Below are 20,660 nucleotides of genomic sequence, written 5' to 3'. Positions count from 1 at the left end.
TTGTTCTGATTTCACAAGCTCCCAGGCACAGCGGAACCTGTTGTCTACGTATTTGCTTGTTAAGTTTTCTCAGAACTTTCTCCTTTAGATGCAAATGAAATAGCAGTTTTGCTTCCCTTACTGTTTCACTTTTCACTCATTTCCAATGTTCCATTTGCAGTGGCCTCACCTCTTGACACTTTCTTTCCCAGACTCCTTCAGCGTTCCAAGATGAGCTCCTGTCCACTTTAGAACTCCTATCTCTCACATAGCCACCCAGGGCAAACACCAGAGGCTGAAATACATTGACCGTCTCTTTCACTGGAGTGACTGCTCTATTATGATGGCTTCTGCATCTGTGAGGCTTCATGAGTATTATTTCTGGTCCTTATAATAGTATTGCAAAGTATTATTATTCCCATCTTACTGATGAGAAAACTGAAGCCTACGTAGTTTTGGAGACTCAGGGTGAGCTAGTGAACAGCTGATCTGCTGCTTGAACTCAGAGTCCCTAAAGACCAAGGTTGGTAAACTTTTCAGAAGCAAAGTTAGAGGGGAGCAGGAAAAGGAGTTGATCTTTCTGAGCACATTTTTCTATGAATAGTGCCTTTTGAATGATTTTTGTTGACACAATGAAAAGCCAGTCACAGAGGCCTTGAGCACAGGGAATGGCATACCTAGGTACTGTAGTCCAACTTTTCATAAATTCACCTTCAAATCAATGGTATAGGCCCTGGTCCTCTTCTCTGCCCCCAAACCTATATCCATAGATTTTACATTCTGGCTCTGCCCTTCCCTGTAACACAGCTGGGAGAGTCACAGGTGGCCACCATGAACAGGGAAACTGCTTTCTGTGGCTGTGTGAGCACTGGACATGTGCTATTGAGCATTTCAGCATAGGCCTAGGACAGCCAGTCCCTCCCAACTTGGTGAGAATCTTGTTATAAAGTAAACTTTCCTTATGAGAATGGGGCTACCAATTAGCCTGCCTCTTCTGTATATTCTGTATATTCAGGTTATTAGGTCCCTTTGAGCTGGGGGCTCTCTTTTATTCTAACTTACACATGCACTCAAAGGTGAGTCACCTATCAAGACTTGTCAGTCCTGCCTTAAATCTTTCTGGCCTTAAACAACCTTGAGAAAGGTCTGCAGGGTGCTAGTGTCCAGCAGGGGAGATGTTGCAGCCTGAGAAGGAAGGTGGGGCTGTGGTTCCAATACTCTGTCTTGTAGTTGAGGCAGCAGCTGTGACTCATTGATGATTTGGCCAGCTGGGACAGCACTGGGAGACTTTGTTGCATGGAATCGCCGTTTAATAACCCCCACATTCTTTCTTGGCAGATAGGGAGGCTTTGGTCTTGCAGTCTGCTGGCTTCTTCTAGCAATGAGGTGTGTTGTGAGGTGGGGGGGCATCTCAGAGGTCTTTTTCCTATTCCTATATCTCAGCATCTGATTACCGTCCTGAGAATGGCCAAAGAGAACAACGTTGTGAAGAGCCTTCTTCTGGCTTAAATTGTTAGGGAACTGAGAGAAAGGAAGTGGAAGTGGGCAGAGAGCCCTGAGTTCTAGCCTGGCTCTGCCTCCTACTGGCTATGTGAGCTTGGGAAGTTTCAGCTCCTCTCTGGTTTAAACTTCCAGGTCTCCTATAACCCAGCATGATTTGATGCTGTTTACACTTCCTACTTTTCATAGCCAAGGGTCTTTTTTGGGGGGACTCTACTGCATCTCTTGAGGGCTCTGGGACCATTGGGGGAATGGGTCTCCAGGGCTGGTTGCTGCCTGTGGGGATGTGGTAGATCTCTCAGCACCCACAGGCAGCCCGACCCCACCAAGCCATGGACCTATGCTATGGGCCTTGGCAGTGTGGAAGGAGCACTGATCCGAGGCAGGGAGAGGAGGTGGGAGCCACTGCTGGGACCCTGGGGTGTGTGGATGTGGGTCACTTTGGAGAGGGTGAGGGCCACGGACTTCAAGGGTATTCTCATTTTGGGTGGGCACTCAACCACTAAGTCATATCCTCAGCCCTATTTTGTATTTAATTTAGAGACAGGGTCTTACTGATCTGCTAAGCTGAGGCTGGCTTTGAACTCGTGATTCTCCTGTCTCAGCCTCTCATGCCACTGGGATTACAAGCGTGCATCACGGTGCCTGGCTCAGGGTATTCTTGCACTCTTCTTCCTCCTCCATTACTTTTCCATTCTCAGTTCACTGCTGATTTCCCAGACTGAGATTTCACCTTTGGAGGGTGCTTATCCCTCCCCTAGCATGTGCAGAATTATTTATTGTATAGAAAGAGGCAACAGAGCTGGGAGAGTCCTCTACTATGTGCATGCTTCCTCCTGAACACCTCTTAGAGCCTGCTCCAGCCTCCTGAGACCTGGACATGGCCCCCTGGGCATCAGTGGCCAATTGCCCAATCTCATTCCATGAGGTCTGCTCTGCCGATGAGGTATGCCCAGAGCCTGTTTCCCAGAGGCAAAAGGCCAAGACTATTTTCTCTCCTTAGTTTTCTCTTCAAGTTATGATTTACTACTGCTGCTAGATTTTAGATATTACTAACCTTTGAGATCACACTTTGTTTTGTTTATGATTTATTATTAGTAGTGGTTCCATGAGAATAGACTTATGATAATGCTGCATGAGTTATAATGGTATAATGTGGGAATGCATGGTCTGATAGAATTGGATTCAAATACCACTTAATACGTCTCCAAGCAACCATTGGTCCCATCCCTCTTTCTACTTCCTATGTGAACCTTTCCCTCCCCACTGCTGTAAATGGTCACTCCATTCTGCATATTGCTCAGGCCCCAAACCAACAAGTCATTCATTGTACCCCACATCAATTCTGTCGGCAGATTCTGGCAGCTTTACCTTTGAAAACTCCCAAGCTGACCTTTTTTCATGACCTTTGTCACTGCAGCAGTTGTCTGAACACCTGCCATCTTGCACACAAACGGTTAGTACAGCCTCCAGGTGGCCTCCACTCAACTTGCTATGGTCTGTACTCTTATCAGTAGCTAGAAGAATCTTTTAGTAACAGAAGTCAGATCATATCATTCTTCTTTGCAAAACTGTTGAGAGCCACAGCCAAAGGGGCCCCAGCAAACTTCCAGCTGCCAGCAAACTTCCAGCTGCCGGCTGATGATTGGCTCACAGTGGCCCCAGCAACATCTAGCTGATTGGCTCCTCTGCAGTGATGTTCATTGGGCTGTTTCCCCGCCCTTCAGACTGCCAGCTGATGATTGGCTCACAGTGGCCCCAGCAACATCTAGCTGATTGGCTCCTCTGCAGTGATGTTCATTGGGCTGTTTCCCCGCCCTTCAGACTGCCAGCTGATGATTGGCTCACAGTGGCCCCAGCAACATCTAGCTGATTGGCTCCTCTGCGGTGATGTTCATTGGGCTGTTTCCCCGCCCTTCAGACTGCCAGCTGATGATTGGCTCACAGCGGCCCCAGCAACATCTAGCTGATTGGCTCCTCCACGGAGCTGCTCATTGGGCTGTTTCCCTGCCCTTTCAGACCACGGAGCTGCTCATTGGGGGACTTCTTTGGCTCCGCCCACGCGACCCAGCCAATCGGCCTCAAGAGCAGGAGGATTGTGGGAGGTGGGGAGGTTGGTGTGGGTGAGAGGCTTGTGGGAAGCCAGTGGTGGCAGTTGGGCTCTGAGGGTTTTTCCTGAGGAGCTGTTTTGCTTGGCGTTTGTGGTTCTAAAAATAAAGTTAGTTTCTTTTGACAAGTGGCTCCTGAATTGTGCCCAGCCAGACTGCGGCATTTGGTGGCTCGCACGGGGAGCGACTGAGGGTAAGTAAACTGCGCGCCCCTGAGGGCAGGGCGAGAGGATGGGTAGCCATTCTAAGTTTCCTCTTTTGTTTTGCTTCATTTTTGTTTTAACTTGCCTGTCCCTGGAGATGAGTGAGAGGGAAGAAAAACCTCTCACATCTGAGGAAAAACTATTTAAGTCTGAGGAACAGATAGGGAGAAAGGAAGGATGGACATTTCAGTCCCTGGAGATGAGTGAGACGGAAGAAAAACCTCTCACATCTGAGGAAAAACTATTTGCGTCTGAGGAACAGATAGGGAGAAAGGACGGATGCACACGTCAGGAGGATAGAAAGGCTATAATGAATTTTTGTTGTTCCATTTTTATTGGATTCTGTCTCGGTTTTGTTTGGCGTTATTTTTCTGGGTTGTATTATAGTAGAAATATGGGATCAGCAATTAGTAAAAAACAAACCGAAAGAGTGTTAAATAAATTGTTAGAGGAAGGAGGCTTCCCAGTAAAACCAAGAGCAGTCAGGGCATACGTTGATATAATACAAAAATGTAGCCCATGGCTTTTTAAGGAGGAGTTGTTAAATATATCACAATGGAACCATCATGGTGAAGATTTAAAAAGAATAGAAAAGAACAACCCAGGGACTCTGCCAGTTGGCACATTGCCATTGTGGATGTTCGTATCTGGTTTGCTTAGTCCAAAGCCTTCAGTTCAGACAAAGGTAGAGGAAGGAGAAGACATATTGATTCAAGTAAAAGAGAAGGTCTCTCAAGTTGGTCAGACAGAGGAAAAGATTCAAGTAAAAGAGAAGGTCTTTCGAACTAGTCAGACAGAGGAAGAAAGTGTAAAGCAGAAAAAGCCATCAGGGGAAAAGTTACAACAGGAGACTGCTAATAACACCTTTCTATCAGAGAGCGTAAGTGTCCAACCAACAGCACCACCTCTACAGGAGACTGCTACTAACAGCATTCTATCACCAGAGGGCATAAGTGTCCAATCAACAGCACCACCTCCATATGCTAGGAGGCTCCCAACCCCCTCAGTTGATAGTTGGGATCCTGAGACAGGATCTCAAGTATTAACATGCCCTGTATTTGAGGTAGGAGGGCAGCGAATTTACCAGGGTTTAAATTTCAAAACAGTGAAGGAGCTAAAAGAGGCTGTAACAACATATGGTCCTTAAGCACCCTTCACTGTAAGCTTGGTCGAAACCATTACCAACTTAAACATGACGCCAGGAGATTGGGCTAATATGTGTAAAGCTGTGCTAAATGGAGGACAATACCTGTTATGGAAGGTTGCCAATGAGGAATTTTGCAAGGAGATGGCTAGGCGAAATGTAGCAGCTGGTTATCCTCAGAGAAATCTAGATATGTTGTTAGGAAAGGGACCTTATGAGGATCGGCAGCAACAAATTGCATATGATCCTGGTGTATATTTACAAATTGCTGTAGATGCAGTTAAGGCATGGAAGACTTTACAAGGACATGGAGGTTTACAAGGTCAATTATCTAAGATAATACAAGGAGCTAATGAACCTTACGCTGAATTTGTAGATAGGCTTATTCAAACAGTTACCAGAGTTTTTGGGAATACAGAACAAGCAATGCCATTAATAAAACAACTGGCTTATGACCAAGCGAATCGTTGGTGCAGAGATATCATTAGACCATGGAAACAGGAAGATTTAAACACATATATTAAATTATGTAGAGACATTTATGAACAAGAGCAAGTCATGGCAGCTGCAGTAAAACAGGCTTTAGATGCCAGAGACATTAATGAACAAGGGCAAATTGTGGTAGCTGCAGTAAAACAGGCTTTATATGCCAGGCCAAGAACATGCTACAATTGTCAACAAACAGGACATTTTAAAAGGAATTGCCCCATAGGAGGAGGGTTTAACCAAACTAGGTATCAAAGGAGTAGAATACCGGGTATTTGCTCATGATGCTGTAGAGGGAGACATTGAGCTAATGAATGCCGTTCTCAAACCACCATAGAGGGTACTCCATTATCAAAAAACGAACAAGGACAAGGTGTTTATCCACAATATCGTGGACAAAGGCATCAGGCTCCGTTGCCAAAAAATGGACAGGGGGCCCCAATGCTCCGGGGCCCCAAACCACAAATATATGGAGCACTGGAGGAACCCAGCAACCCCATCAGGGTAGTGACCAGGACACATTGTCCATCAGATCCCTCATCAGACAAACCAGAGGGAGCGCAGGGTTGGTCTGTACTCTTATCAGTAGCTAGAAGAATCTTTTAGTAACAGAAGTCAGATCATATCATTCTTCTTTGCAAAACCCCAAATCTCATCTCAAAAATCTCATCTCACTCAGTAAGCCAAAGTCATTACAATGGCCTTCACGGCCGTCCACAGTCCACTCTTCCCCTCGCCTCACCGGCCTTATCTCAGGCCACTTACTCTATCCAATACCTGGTCCTCCTTGCTGTTCCCTGAACACAGGAAGCAGGGTCTATCAACTTATTGTTCCTACCTGGTAGTAAGTTCCCCCAGGATGTTTATGACTGGCTGCTTCATTTCATTTAGGTCTGTTCAAATGTGACCTTGTCAGTGAGAGAGATCTTCCCTGATTTCCTTGTCTAAAATCATGAAGACAATTTGCTCATTGTTTTCTTTCTTCCTTTTTGGTGCCAGAGGTTGAAGCCAGGGCCTTGCACACCCTGAGCACTTGCTCTGCCCCTCAGCTATATCCCTCATCCATGTTTCTTATTCTGTGGTCCCTTTACCTTGCCTGTTTGAATTCATAATGCTGTACTACTTGCTTGCTGCCTATCTCTTCCCGAGAGAGTGTACACTTATAAGACAGTCTAAATCTTGTTCATTGCTTGTATTAGTTCCCAAAAGCTTCTGGAACAACCTACCAAAACCTGGGTGGCTTAAAACAACAGAGATTTTTGTCTCTAGTTATGGAGACTAGGAGTCTGAAATCAAGGTGTCCCCAGGACAATGCTTACTCTGATGGTTGGAGAGGGGAACCCTCCTTTATCTTCTAGCCTCTGATGTTTATCGACAATGATTGTTCTGTGACTTATAGAAATATCCCTCAAATCCTATGGAATTGGCTCCACCCTAATAACCTCATTTTAACTTGATTATCTCTGGAAAAACTCTATTTCTAACTAAGGTCATATTCTGAGGTCCTTGGGGATAGCACATCAATATATTTTGGGGAGTAGGGCTGGGGGAAGGGCACAGTTCCATCTGATGAATCCCTAGCTTCGAGGAAGCATTCAATGACTTTGTGGAATGAGTCTGACTACTAGCTGAGTGATCTTAAACAAGTTATCTAACCTTTCTGAGCCAGGCATGTACTTAGTGCTGTAAGAGCAGTAGCTTTTAATCATTTTGCATGGGATAATCTGATAAATGCCTTGTATTTCTACCATGAGATTTGATAAAGTAATATATAAAAAGCACCTGGCACTTAGTATGCACTCAGTAAATGGCAGTTGACTTACTAAATGAAATCTGCACTGCTTCTGGTGATGGAACCTGTTTCATCTCTATACACAAATGAAACATTGCCCTTGTACTTGAGAAAGATACATTATAGCTAATAGTAAAAAATGAGACTATGTGAAGTTGTAACTTCTCTCTGGAGACTCTTTGGCCGAGAGACTAAAAGTAGCATGGGAGGAAGGAAAAATGCTTAGGTGTCTGAGAGTAAGAGCTGTTTTGTTTACTTACCCCCAAGATGCCAATGTGCATTTAGTGGAGTTCTGGTGACATGCCTCAGATTTGCTCTGTGCAGCATCTTTATCAGGGACCTTGATGATGTGCTGAGATGGCTTACTTATAAATTTCTCCAATGACAAGAAGCTGGACAGGAAAGTAGCTATATTGGACAAAAGACTAAATTATACATGGAATCTATAAGATAATAAGGGTCAATGTTGGGTTCAGGAAATGTATTACATGCAAAAATGAGAATGGTGTGGCTTAACATGGAGCCTATTGATTTAAAAAAAATTTTTTTAGTTGTAGATGGACACAGTACCTTTATTTACTTATGTTTATGTGGTGCTGAGGATCAAACCCAGTGCCTCACATGTGCTAGGCAAGTGCTCTACCACTGAGCCCCAGCCCCAGGCCATTATTGATTTTTGATGTGCATCAGAGTCATTTGAGAGTTTTGTATATTGACTTTTAAAATAGAATGCCAAGGCTTATCTGAGATCTTCTGAAATGAAATCTCTGGTGGTGGTACTTAGGAGGCACCGAGTGTTTATAATGATCGAGAGCCCTTGAATTAGTGAGAAAGATTAGGGATTTTCTAAGGCCACCAGCTCAGGACATGTTCTTGGGAAGCACATATGTGTTGAAGACATGGGCTGCATCTTGTCTGGGTTGGTCCTTTCTGAATATAAACTTGATACCAGCAGAGATTTCTGATTCATTTATTGATGACTGCCACTGATTACATTCCCTGGCACTTAATGGATGTGCAATGAATTGTGGAACAAATGAACTCAGCTTAAAGCAGAGGCCAGTGTCCACCTGTCACTGATGATGGAGAGACCCTCTTGCATGGTATAGACTACAGAGTGAGGTCACCCAGATTAACTAGATCTTAAAGCATCTGTGATCTTGGCCAGCCAAATGGGTTTTCTAATGTTTCTTTCTCATGCATTTTTATGAAGAAATTGATGGTCCAAGGAATGTGGTCACTGATCAAGTGACAGAAGACACAGCAGTTGTCTCCTGGGACCCTGTGAAGGCTGACATAGACAAGTACGTGGTTCGCTACATTTCCCCTGAGGGGGAGACCAAGGAGACAGCAGTACCCAAGCACCAGAGCAGCACTGTCCTGACTGGCCTGAAGCCAGGGGAGGCATACCAGGTGTATGTGTGGGCCGAGAGGGGCAACCAGGGCAGCAAGAAGGCGGACACCAAAGCCCTCACAGGTATGGAAGGCTGGGGAATGGCATGACTCCCCAGAGCAAGGGGAGGGTTCATGTTTGAATTAGGAGGTTGTTGCCACTTGGCATCAACTCTTTCATTAGCAGGGTAGAGGAAACTTGCAAAAGCAATTTTGAGTTTCATAATTAGAGAAAATTTTTCCTTTTTAACTTTAAACTGAGAAGACCAGACTTTTTATTTGATGCAGAAGGTCATTTATTTGGACTGGAATTCTGTATGCAACTCTCTCAAGAGAGAACCTTTTTTTGTAATTTTCATTTTTTTTTGAATGTGAAAATTAAAGTGTTGGACTGACAGGAAATTTGGACACTTATCTCAGTTTGCAGTCACTGTGTGGGCAGTCTGCAAATAGTCTGGAGCTCTCTTGCAAACCATGGAAATGGAAATGGTTTGCATCCTGAGTCAACATTCCCCAAATGTGCCGATTCTGCCTTTAAACTGTAGGAACATAAGCGTTGCCATTCTTCATCTGCTCATCCTGCTCAGCCTGGGCCTGCAGGTGTACTGAGACAGAGGGTGGCCATTCCTTCTGGCTACACCCTCCTCTAGTCCCTCCTGGGATTCAGAGCAGCCTGACTGTGGTGCTCACTTGAGGTTCCAAGACACTCGGCAGGACATCATGGGAAAAGGATTTGCTTATCGTGTGGGCCCTGTTCTGGGCAGTCGCTGAGCTGACTTTCAGAGAAGCAGGTACAAGTTAGGAGTATGGTTTTAGAGTGCGGCTGTCCAGATTTTAATCTCAGCTCTGCCATTTGTTAGCCAAGTAACTTTGGGCAAATTACTTCACCTCTATTCCTCAGTTTCTTATCAGTAAAATGGTGCATGAGAGTCTGCATCAGAGGTTGTTGGGAGGATTACATGAATTACTTCATGTAAAATACCTGACATTTGGCAAGTGCTATGTAAATAACAGCAATAGTTATTTCTTAGAATTAATCAGCCTTTGGCCTTGGAATGTTTTGTGGTGCACAGCCTGCCGAATGGATGCTGGTGGGCCTCTGAGAGCCCCCTTCTTCTCCAGGGAGGAGAGAAGTGGACAGTAAAGACTGCAAGTTCTAAATCTGGTGAAAGTCAGGATCATCAGACTTTCTGTAAAGGATCAGATATAAATGTCTTTGGCTGTAGAGACACAGTTTCTGTGCAGCTACTCAGCTCTGCTGAGGAATGTGAAGACAGCCACAGACAACAACTGTGTTCCAGTGAGACTTTATAAAGATGTGCAGTGTGTCAGATTTGGCCTATGGGCTGTAGATTGCTGCCTCCTTGTCTGTTTACTCATGGCTGTCTATTTACTCAGATTTTGAACATTGTACAAAGAAAGCATGTGTATCAGCTCTTTTAAGAAAATGGAGGGTAGACAAGAGAAGAAACTCCTCTTTCCTCAGGTGGGGCGGTGTTAGTAAGCACCCCACAGTTGGGGATCCACTGGAGTGTGACATTGCTGCTGGGTGGGGGGCACCAGGCATGGAGCTGGGCCCTGGGGGAGCCATGATAAAGGAACTGACTCACGCCTGGGAGTTGTTCACAAGTGAACAGCTAGAGGGCATTGCAGCCCTGGTTCTCACCAGCGTGGTCACAGAGAAACCCGGGCAGACTCTAGAGTAGGATTTGTAGAGAAGACAAGTGAAAAAGATCAAGTACACTGGGTTAGGTTCTAGAGGAAACACACAGCCCTGGAACTGTGGCGACCTATAAAAAGGATATCAACCACAGCCCAGGGTGGGATAGGGGTCATAGCAGGCTGTTGAAGGAGGTGACAACTGAACACAGCCTGGAAGGGCTGGTGGCAGTTAGAGGTGACAGCAGTGTGCTAAGAAGCTTCAGGTCAGGTAACCTCAGGGCTTGTGAAGGGGGCAGGTCTGTGAGGGGCTGCATTGTGAAGAAGGCAGGAGGGGTAAAGCCAGCTCAGAGTCCCAGGAGCTAAGTCATCTGTCCTTACATGACAGCTGCCTGTGCTAGTCTGAACTCTGGTCCTTAAGGCCAGTCATGTTCCTTGGCCATGGATTCCCCTGAGCCAGTGTGCTAGGCTTGGCAAGTACTGCCAGGCAGGTGTGAAATGCATTTGCTGTCCCAGAGAGCCTAGCCTTTTGAGGAACTGTTGTTTAAACATGAAAAGAAAGGCATCCTTTCTAACCATATAACAGTTACTTTGATTTTTAACTCTCTCTAGGGGTTTACATTTAGAGAGAATGTGGTATTTCACATATAGTATTTACTATGCAATAGCTCCTATAGAATTCACCCCTGTCTGTGAGGTAGGCACTGACACTTCCCTCTTCCTAGAGGTTAGGTTACATAGAAACCCGGGAAGCTCCTACAAGTAGGAGTACTTTTATTAGCCCAGGCCTCAAATACCATCCCTTTAAAACTCTTCTGGTTCCTGGACACAGACATGCTGTTTAGATGGAAAGAACTAACAGCTCCTACATCCAGGATATTTTTCTTCCCCCAAACAAATGCAGAGAGTTATTGAAGTTATTGCTTACAAGAAGTTAGGAATAGGGGTGGGGTTGTGACTTAGGGGTAGAGTGCTTGCCTAGCACGTGCGAGGCCCTGGGTTTGATCCTCAACACCACATAAAAATGAATCGATGAAATCAAAGGTATTGTGTACAAGTAAAAGAAAGATATATATAAAGTTAGGAATAGAAAGAGTGTGCTATGTTAATACAGGGTAGAGGAGAAATCTGTATATGAAGACCAATTCTTTTTGTCAAAAAGCAATTTATGGGGAAAGTGTATAGCACTGATCTATATGTTGCTACCGTACTTATTAAATGTGGGATCTCCGACTGTTTCCTTGCTTAAATCCTCCAACTCACTCAATTACTAGCATATAGCAGACTCTGAAGGTTACTGAGGTCCTCTTTTTGCCTGTGAATGTGCTGGCTTTTCAGGAACCAGAGGGTGGTAAAGTCTGCCTTCTTTTATATCTTAAAGAAATTGATGGCCCAGCTAACCTGGTGACTGACCGGGTGACGGAGAATACAATCACTGTCTCCTGGGACCCTGTGCAGGCTGCCATTGATAGGTATGTGGTAAACTACACCTCGGCTGATGGAGAGACCAGGGAGGTTCCAGTGGCCAAGGAGCAGAGCAGCACCGTCCTGAAGGGCCTGAGGCCAGGTGTGGAGTATAAAGTCTATGTGTGGGCCCAGAAGGGGGACCGGGAGAGCAAGAAGGCCGACACTAAGGCCCCAACAGGTGAGTAGAAAAAAATGGCCCATTGGAATTGGATTCCGTACTTGTGGATTTGAGTGTGCATGGAATCAGGGACGAGAGACTACAACCAGAACCCTGAAGCTGTAGGACAGTGAGCTCCAGGGATGATGTCAGTGGGCTGCTCTTCTCTGACAAGTGATGAGCTGTTCATGAAGCCACTTGGTCAGGAGAAGCAAGCAGTAAAGTTGTGTTGTAGCACTGTTTTTAGCAGACTTAGGCAGGACACATAGGATATGGTTATTGCAGGGATTGTGGCAATAATTTTACAGTGCTTGCTGGTGAAGTAGGCCTTTGTGAAATGATAAATTAGGTGTCCCAACGCTCAGCAGATGTTTAATTGGCAGTCTATGTGTGCATATACTACTAAAGACATTCTTCCTTCCACGTCAGGGAGCTGGACACCCAGAAGTAGAGCCAAATTTGTAATAATCCTCCCTTTGAGAACCAGAGGGCTGCCTTCTCTCTGCGCTAATGTTCACACTTCTTTTTTCAGTCCTGGGGAGTGAACCTGGAGTGTTCTACCACCAAGCTATACCCCAATCATTTTATTTTTTATTTTGAGACTGGGTCTTGCTAAATTACCCAGGCTGGCCTTGACCTTGCCATCCGTCTGCCTCTGCTTCCCTAGTAGCTGCAATTATAGGTGGGCACCATCACTACTTTCTGACTTGACTCCCCCCAGAGACTCAGGGTGGGAGTCCTGTTGCCTTGTGCTAAGAGCTCTGGAAGATGAAAATCTCAGTGTTTGGGGCTGGGTTTGTGGCTCAGTGGTAGAGCGCTTGCCTAGCATGTGTGAGGCACTGGGTTTGATCCTTGGCACCACATAAAAATGAATAAATAAAATAAAGGTATAAAAAATGTTGTATCTGTTTTAATAATAATAAAAAAATCTTGGTGCTGGGGAGACCAGTGGGTGTTCCTTCCACATCAGAGCTGAGGCTTTCCCAAACATGTTCCTTCCAGACATTGACAGCCCCCAAAACTTGGTGACTGACCATGTGACAGAGAATACGGTCACTGTCTCCTGGGATCCTGTGCAGGCCGCCATTGACAGGTACATAGTGAGCTACACCTCGGCTGATGGAGAGACCAGGGAGGTTCCTGTGGGGAAGGAGAAGAGCAGCACCATCCTGACGGGCCTGAGGCCAGGCATGGAGTATGCGTTCCACGTGTGGGCCCAGAAGGGGACCCAGGAGAGCAGGAAGGCCGACACCAAGGCCCCCACAGGTAAACAGCTCGCGACACGCTGTGTCACTGCCCAGCTCATGGTCTGTGCGGCTGGGCTCCTTCTCTGACCTTGGCAGACAGGGCGGCTTCATGGACTAGGGTTCAGCACGCCTTCACACTAAATGGAGTACCTCTTACTTCCTTGAATGGCTTGCAGTCTTCACAGATTGATGGTTACTGTTAACGGTCCCCCATTCTTCCCCTGCCTGTGCACCTTTCTTGTTGTTAAAAAATTAAGTGTTTCTTGGTGAGGAGTAAATATGAAGAAACACAAGTAACCGTCATGCCAAGAGAGCAAGATTTGTGCATCCTGATCCTAAACCAACTTAAAAACAAAAACAAAAACAAAACACTTCCCACCTGTTTAGACCTTTCTATGAAGCTTGCCCTTGTTTCTGCCTTCTGGAGGAATTTTCTAAGCAGAAATAATTACTGTGTTTTTCTAGTTAAAAATAAGACAGTGTCTAGTCCCCCAAATGTCCATTGTTTGGTAATGGAAGAGTGAGTTCCTGTGAAGCAGTCCACCTTCCTGTACAGTTGGCCACTCGCACACCAACTGCCTGCTCTCAAGGGGTGCTGCTCAGCTTCCCTAGTGCTTTCTTTCTTGGACTCTCACTACTGTCCTTTCAGCTTGCTAAGTGCAAATTCTGATACATCTGTGTTTGAAAGAGAGGCTAAAGGTCAGGAGGAGAGGCCAGGGGTCAGAAGGAAGGGGACTAAAGAATCAGAAGGGAGGAGAGGTCAGGCGGGAGCAGATGCAGGGGTCTTGGAATGTCTTGCTGGACTGTAACAATCACAGCTGATTTGGGCCTCTCAGGCGGAAAACAGAACCCAGCCCCTCTCCCTCTGGGGTGCCGCTCATTTCACTGTCCTGGGCTGCCTCCTTGAGGACCCAAGAATTCAGCTGTGCAGACAAGGTCTGAGTCCACGACACAGGAGAAGGGAAGAACACAGAAGAAGGGAAACCATGAGGACAAGAAACTGCCCTGGCCCAGCAAAACGGGCACACTGGTGCCTGTTAGAGTATTTATTGATCAGCCCTTTTCCTCTTAGACATTGACAGCCCCAAAAACTTGGTGACTGACCAGGTGACAGAGTACACTGCTACTGTCTCCTGGGACCCCGTGGAGGCTGACATTGACAGGTATGTGGTGCGCTACACCTCTGCTGATGGAGAGACCAAGGAGGTTCCAGTGCGGAAGGAGAAGAGCAGCACCGTCCTGAAGGGCCTAAAGCCAGGTGTGGAGTACATAGTCGATGTGTGGGCCCAGAAGGGGGCCCGGGAGAGCAGGAAGGCCAACACCAAGGCTCCCACAGGTAAGGGGCATCGCTCTTTGGCAATCTAACACCTTTCAGGCTAAGCCTGTGGGAGGATGTTTTTATTTATTTATTTTTATTTGTTCTTTTTAGATTTACATGACAGTAGAATGTATTTTGTCATGTTATACCCACAGGGAGTATAACTTCCCATTCTTGTGTTGGTACATGATGTACATGAGTTTCACTGGTCATATTCATATGTGAACATATGAAAGTTATGTCTGATTCACTCTACTGTCTTTCCTATTCTCATGCTTACTTCCCTTCATTCTCCTTTCTCTAATCCAATGAACTCTGTTCCATCCCCTCCATTGTGTGTTAGCATCCACATATCAGAGAGAACATTCAGCCTTTGGGTTTTTGGGATTGGCTTATTTCACGGAGCATGATAGTCTCCAGTTCCATCTATATACTGGCAAGTACCATAATTTCATTTTATTTATAGCTGAGTAATATTTCATTGTGTATATGTACCACATTTTCTTTATCCATTCATCTGTTGAAGGGCACCAAGTTTGGTTCCATCTTAGCTATTGTGAGTTGAGCTGCTATAAACATTGATGTGGCTGCATTACTTCAGTATGCTGATTTTAAATCCTTTGAGTATACACTGTCTATACTCCTTTGAGTATAGACGGAGGAGTGGGATAACTGAATCAAATGGTGGTTCCATTCCAGGTTTTCTGAGGAACCTCTATACTGTTTTTCAGAGTGGTTGCACCAATTTGCAGTCCCACCAACAAAGTTTGAGTGAACCTTTTTCCTGTGGGAGGATGTTTGGTTTTCCTTGTCTGATATTGGCAGAAATCAGTAACATGTAGAAGACCTGGATGGCAGACCTTTGTCATATTCTTCCTACCATCCTTCAGTAACTTTGAACACATTATCTTATAACAAAGACCGTGGATTCAGCCTCATATTTGGGTTTCATAAAGATTAGTGGTGATTGGTCACGTCCACCCACTATATCTCCAATTGTGTATTTCCTTTCTGGTCAGTCATCAAAACACTTTCAGAAAGGTTAGAGATTTAAAGAAGACACATACTTTAGGGTCTGCATGCTGAGTACCTTGGGAGATGGCTTTTGTTGTGCTCACTAGGGAACAAGGGAAGGTTATTGCTTTCTTAGGGGATAAATCCTTTTTTTAATAGTTTTTACTAATTTGGGGATCCCACGGTTGTAATTATATGGGATAACAGTCCACAATTTTAGTGCTTTTCCAACTCTGTTTCTAATTTTTAAGAACAATCTTATTAAGATGAATTTACATATTATAAAATTTGCTCCTTAAAAGTATACAATTTCGGGGGCTGGGGCTATGGCTTAGCGGTAGAGCGATTGCCTTTGCATGGAGGCACTGGGTTTGATCCTTAGCACCACATAAAAATAAGTAAACAATGAAGGTATTGTGTCCATCTACAACATATATATATTACAATTTGACAGTGTTAGTGCATTCAGAGCTGTGTAGACACCACCACAGTCTGTTTTAGCACACATCACCAAAGAGAAACCTCATATCCATTGCCAATTGCTTCCTGTCCTCAGTCTTTGCAGCCCTAGATAACAGCTGCTAACTGTTCACACATCTCCCTGCCCTGAGCATTTCATATCCAGGGTAAACATAACACCTGGCTTGTGCCTAGCTTCCTTCCTGAAGCATGGTATTTTCCAGGTTCAGCCATGTTGTAGCCTGCATAGGTACTTAATTTTGTTGTGAATTAATATTTAATTGTATGGATACATACATTTTATCCATCCACCAATTATTGGATATTAGAGTTGTTTCCACCTTTAGCTATTTTGAATAATGATACCATGAACATTTGTGTACAAGGTTTTATGTGCACATATGTCTTCATTTCTATCAGGTGGGAACTTTCTAGACAATTTGCTAATCCTATCTTTAGTCTTTGAGGTACTACCAAACTATTTCTGAAGTGTTTGTGTCATTTTACATTCCTACCACAATGATTTATGGTTGTGTGTGTGTGTGTGTGTGTGTGTGTGTGTGTGTGTGACAGAGAGAGACAGACAGAGACAGACAGACAGACACTAGGATTGAACCCAGGGCCTTGTGCATGTTAAAAAAGTACTCTACCACTGAGTTATATCCTCAGTCCTTTTAAAAAATATTTTGACACAGAGTCAAGTTACCATGGCTGGCCTGAACTTGTGTTCCTCCTGCCTCAGTTTCCTGAGTAGCCAGTCATACCAGGTGTGCCACTGTGCCCACCTGAGCATTATTTGTTGAAATAGTAGAACAGAAATTTGTTGAGATAGTAGAATAGGAATCAGACTTGCCCATTTTGCATCTGAGAATGCTCAAATATAGTGCAGTGCAGGATATCTACAGGTCACTCAACTGATGTGATGATTCATGGTTTGCCTCATAAAATATTCATGGATTATCAAGGTATCTTAAAATCTGTTTAGTGAAAGGCCTGCATTTACAGATGAGGAATGTGAAGCACAGACAGAGGCAGTGAGGGTCCTAGGCCATGGCCAGCTGAGGGCAGAGCTGGAGAAGACCCATGGTCTTCTGCCTGCAGCCAGAGCTTCCTCCCCCTCAGCTCAGCCTCAGGCTGGGACCAGAACCCAGCCTCTCTCACTCTGGAGTGCTGCTCATTCTACTGTCCTGTGCTGCCTCCTTGAGGATTCAAGAATCCAGCTGTGCAGACAAGGTCTGTGTCTGTGACACCCCTAAAAACAAACATAGGAGAAGGGAAAACCACGAGAACAGGAAATTCCTCAGCCCAGCAAAATGGTCTCACTCTCTGGTGCCTGTTAGTAGTGTTTATTGATCAGCACTTTTCCTCTTAGACATTGACAGCCCTCAAAATCTGGTGACTGACCAGGTGACAGAGAACACTGCCACTGTCTCCTGGGACCCCGTGGAGGCTGACATTGACAGGTATGTGGTGCGCTACACCTCTGCTGACGGAGAGACCAAGGAATTTCTGGTTGGGAAGGATCAGAGCAGCACTGTCCTGACGGGCCTGAGACCAGGGATGGAGTACGCTGTCCATGTGTGGGCCCAGAAGGGGACCCAGGAGAGCAAGAAGGCCTACACCAAATACCCTACAGGTAATGAATGCCATTCTTTGGGAACATAACACTTGTTATGCTAAGCTTTTGGGAAATTGATTTTTCCTCCTCTGAAATTGGTAAAAGTCCATGATTTGTAGAAGACCTGAATGATAGACCTTTGTCATACTACTCACCTCATGCTTTAATGCTGTTTAACATGTTATCTCATTATGAGGAGCTTATCTATATTCAGTCTCATAGTTTGGCTTCAGAAAGATTAATGATGATTAGTCATATTCACCTACTGTACCTCCAATTATGTATTTCTTTTGTGGTTAACCTCAAAATACTTCTAGGAAGAGAAGAGATACAAAGAAGCCATACATGTTAGGATCTATGAGCTAGTTACATTAGGGAGATGGCTTTTGTGTGTGTCATATATAGCCTTTATAATGTTGAGATAGGTTTCTTCTACCGCTAGTTTCTTCAGTGTTTTTAGCATTTATGGGTGCTGAGTTTTGTCAAAGGCATTCTCTGTAACTATTGAGAAGACTATGTGATTTTTGTCCTTAATTATATTTATGTGGTAAATTACATTTATTGATTTGCATATATTAAACCATCCTTGCATCCTGGGATAAAACCAACATAGTCATGATATATGATCTTAACATATCGTTAAATATTTGCTAATATTTAATTAAGGATTTTATCAGGGGTATTGGTCTGTAGTTTTCTTTCCTTGATGTGTACTTATTTGTTTTTTTTTTTAATATTTGTTTTAGTTGTAGATGGACACAATACTTTCATTTTATTTATTTATTTATTTTTTAATGTGGTGCCAGAGATTGAACCCTGTGCCTCATGCATGCTAGGCAAGCACTCTACCACTGAGCCATAATCCCGGCCCGACTTATCTGGTTTTAATAGAGTGATATTGGCTTCATAGAATGAATTTGGATGTGTTCCAAACTCTATTTCATGGAATAATTTGAGAAAAATTGGTATAAGTCCTTCTTTTTTTAAATTGTTTTTTAGTTGTTGATGGACCTTTATTTTATTCATTTATTTATATGTAGTGCTGAGAATTGAACCCAGTGCCTCACATGTGCTAGGCAAGTGCCCTACCACTGAGCCACAACCCAGCCCCGGTGTTAGTTCTTCTTTAAATGTCTGGTAGACTTCAGCTGAAAATTCATCTGGTTCTGAGCTTTTCTTTTTTGGAAGACTTTTTATTACTGCTTCTACTCATTGCTAGTTATTGTGTTGTAGGGACAGATGAGGCAAGGCATCAAAGATAGTAGGAAACAGTTTTATTTGGCTGCAGCCAGGTTCAGAGGGCACAGCTTTTGCTGTAATCAATTAATCCCCTGAACCCCGAGTTCAGGAAGTTTCAGAGTTTTATACCCAGCATGTAAAGGGAGGGGCTCAGAAGTTCACAGTCTGTAAAAGTTCACATAAAAGCAGCTTTTTCTTTCACTGTTTTGGGAAAGTTAACTCTTTATGGACAACACCTGAGAAGGGGAGAGCTTCTTCTTCCCTTCTTTCCTCCCCTGCCATGGAGTCCAGTTGGTAACTTATCTTAAAAATGTACACATCTCTGTGAATCCCAGCTCAAGGCCAGAGGCCTTGTTTGCACATTTCTAAAAAGTACTATACTAGATATGTTCATGAAAAACTAGTAAGAGGTTGGGTGCTGGTATCTTCTCTGCCAGTGGCCAAGTAAAACAGGGTGACACGAAAATAGGAAGTTTATCTACATTGAACTCTTTTGCAGAGACTCTTTTGCTGACAGTCCTAATATCAGCCATGGTGAAGATTTCTGGAGAAGCCCAGTTAAAGACTTTTCAGTGGAGAAAGGGGGTGCCACTTCAATTGGTCTTTTTAGGTTTTCTGTGTCTTCTTGACTCATTTCTGGCAGTTCATATGTGTATAGAAAGGTGTCCATTTCTTCCAGGTTTTCCAATTTATTTGGAGTATAAATTTTCAGAATAGTCCCATATTTTCAAAATAGCCTCCTTTTACATCTCTAATTTTATTAATTTGGGTCTTCTCACTTTTCCTTTGGTTAGTTTGGCAAAGAGCTTATCAATCATGTTTATTTTTTTGAAGAACCAATGTTTATTCCATTGATCCTTTGTATTTTTTTTCTCAAATTTTTTTTTTTTTTAAATTTTAGCTCATCGATTTCCTTCCTTCTACAGGTTTTGGAAGTAGTTTGTTCCTATGTTTCAAGGAGCTTGAGATGCAGCATTAGGTAGTTTATTTGGGATTGTTCTTATTTTCCTATATTGGCACTCATAGTTATAAATCTTTCTCTCACCTTCATAATGTTCCAGACATTCTGGCATGTTGTATCACTATTTTCCTATTCTCATTTGATTCTAAGAATTTTAAAATTTCTCCCTTGATTTCTTATGTCATTTACTCATTATTCAAAATGATGTATTGTTAAAATAAAACTAAAAGATAAAAAAGTATATTGTTCACAGCTAGGGGTGTAGCTCATTGGTAGAGCTTATTCAGCTGTTTTGGATGAAATATTCTACAGATGTATGTTAAGTCCATTTGCTTTATATTATTGGTCAGATCCAAAGAGTCTTTACTAAGTTTATGTCTGGATAACCTATCTATTGGTGAGAGAGGTATGTTGATATCACCCAGTATTATTGTACTGGGGTCTACTTGAGTCTTTGAATAGTATTCGCCTTATGTAATTAGATGCACCAATGTTTTGTGTATAAATATTTACTATTTTTATATCTTATTGGATTATTCCCTTTACCTGTATGAAGTGATTAATTTTGGCTTAAAAATTTGATTTGTCAGGCATGAGATTAGCTACTTGCTTGTTTGGGGCTCCATTTGCATGGGATGTCAATTTCTATCCTTTAAATTTCAGCCAGGGGCTGTTTTTGCTTGTAGGGTGAGTCTCTGGCAAATAGTTCAGTCTGGTTTTAAAAAATCTATTCTTCCAGCCTATGTATTTTAACCAATGTTATTATAGATATATTTATTAATTCCTGCCATTTTGATTTATTGATAATGTTTAATTTGGTTCTATTTTCTTAACTGCTCCATAAATAAGATTGGTTCATTTGTGTGTGCATTCTGTTTTTAATTTTATTTAAAAAATTTCTCTGTGTGAGGTATTTA

At 43.6% G+C, this 20,660-nt stretch overlaps 1 protein-coding gene across 2 annotated transcripts in view; it reads left to right on the top strand.

Annotated features, from left to right (window-relative positions):
* Tnn (tenascin N) overlaps positions 1-20,660 on the top strand; it is a 66,035-nt gene that overhangs the window by 13,114 nt on the left and 32,261 nt on the right. Inside the window, exons 6-10 of one of the 2 annotated variants that reach the window (XM_026388491.2) lie at positions 8,426-8,689; positions 11,645-11,908; positions 12,890-13,153; positions 14,207-14,470; positions 17,298-17,561. In XM_026388491.2, the coding sequence (XP_026244276.2) occupies positions 8,426-8,689; positions 11,645-11,908; positions 12,890-13,153; positions 14,207-14,470; positions 17,298-17,561 (1,320 nt within the window). The remainder of the gene's footprint in view (positions 1-8,425; positions 8,690-11,644; positions 11,909-12,889; positions 13,154-14,206; positions 14,471-17,297; positions 17,562-20,660) is intronic. The other variant, XM_077802790.1, reaches the window with a different exon arrangement.

Source organism: Urocitellus parryii, chromosome 9, assembly GCF_045843805.1.
Source record: "Urocitellus parryii isolate mUroPar1 chromosome 9, mUroPar1.hap1, whole genome shotgun sequence".
Lineage (NCBI taxonomy): Eukaryota > Metazoa > Chordata > Mammalia > Rodentia > Sciuridae > Urocitellus > Urocitellus parryii.
Note: the sequence above shows the minus strand (reverse complement) of the source record. Positions and strands in the feature narration are given on the sequence as shown.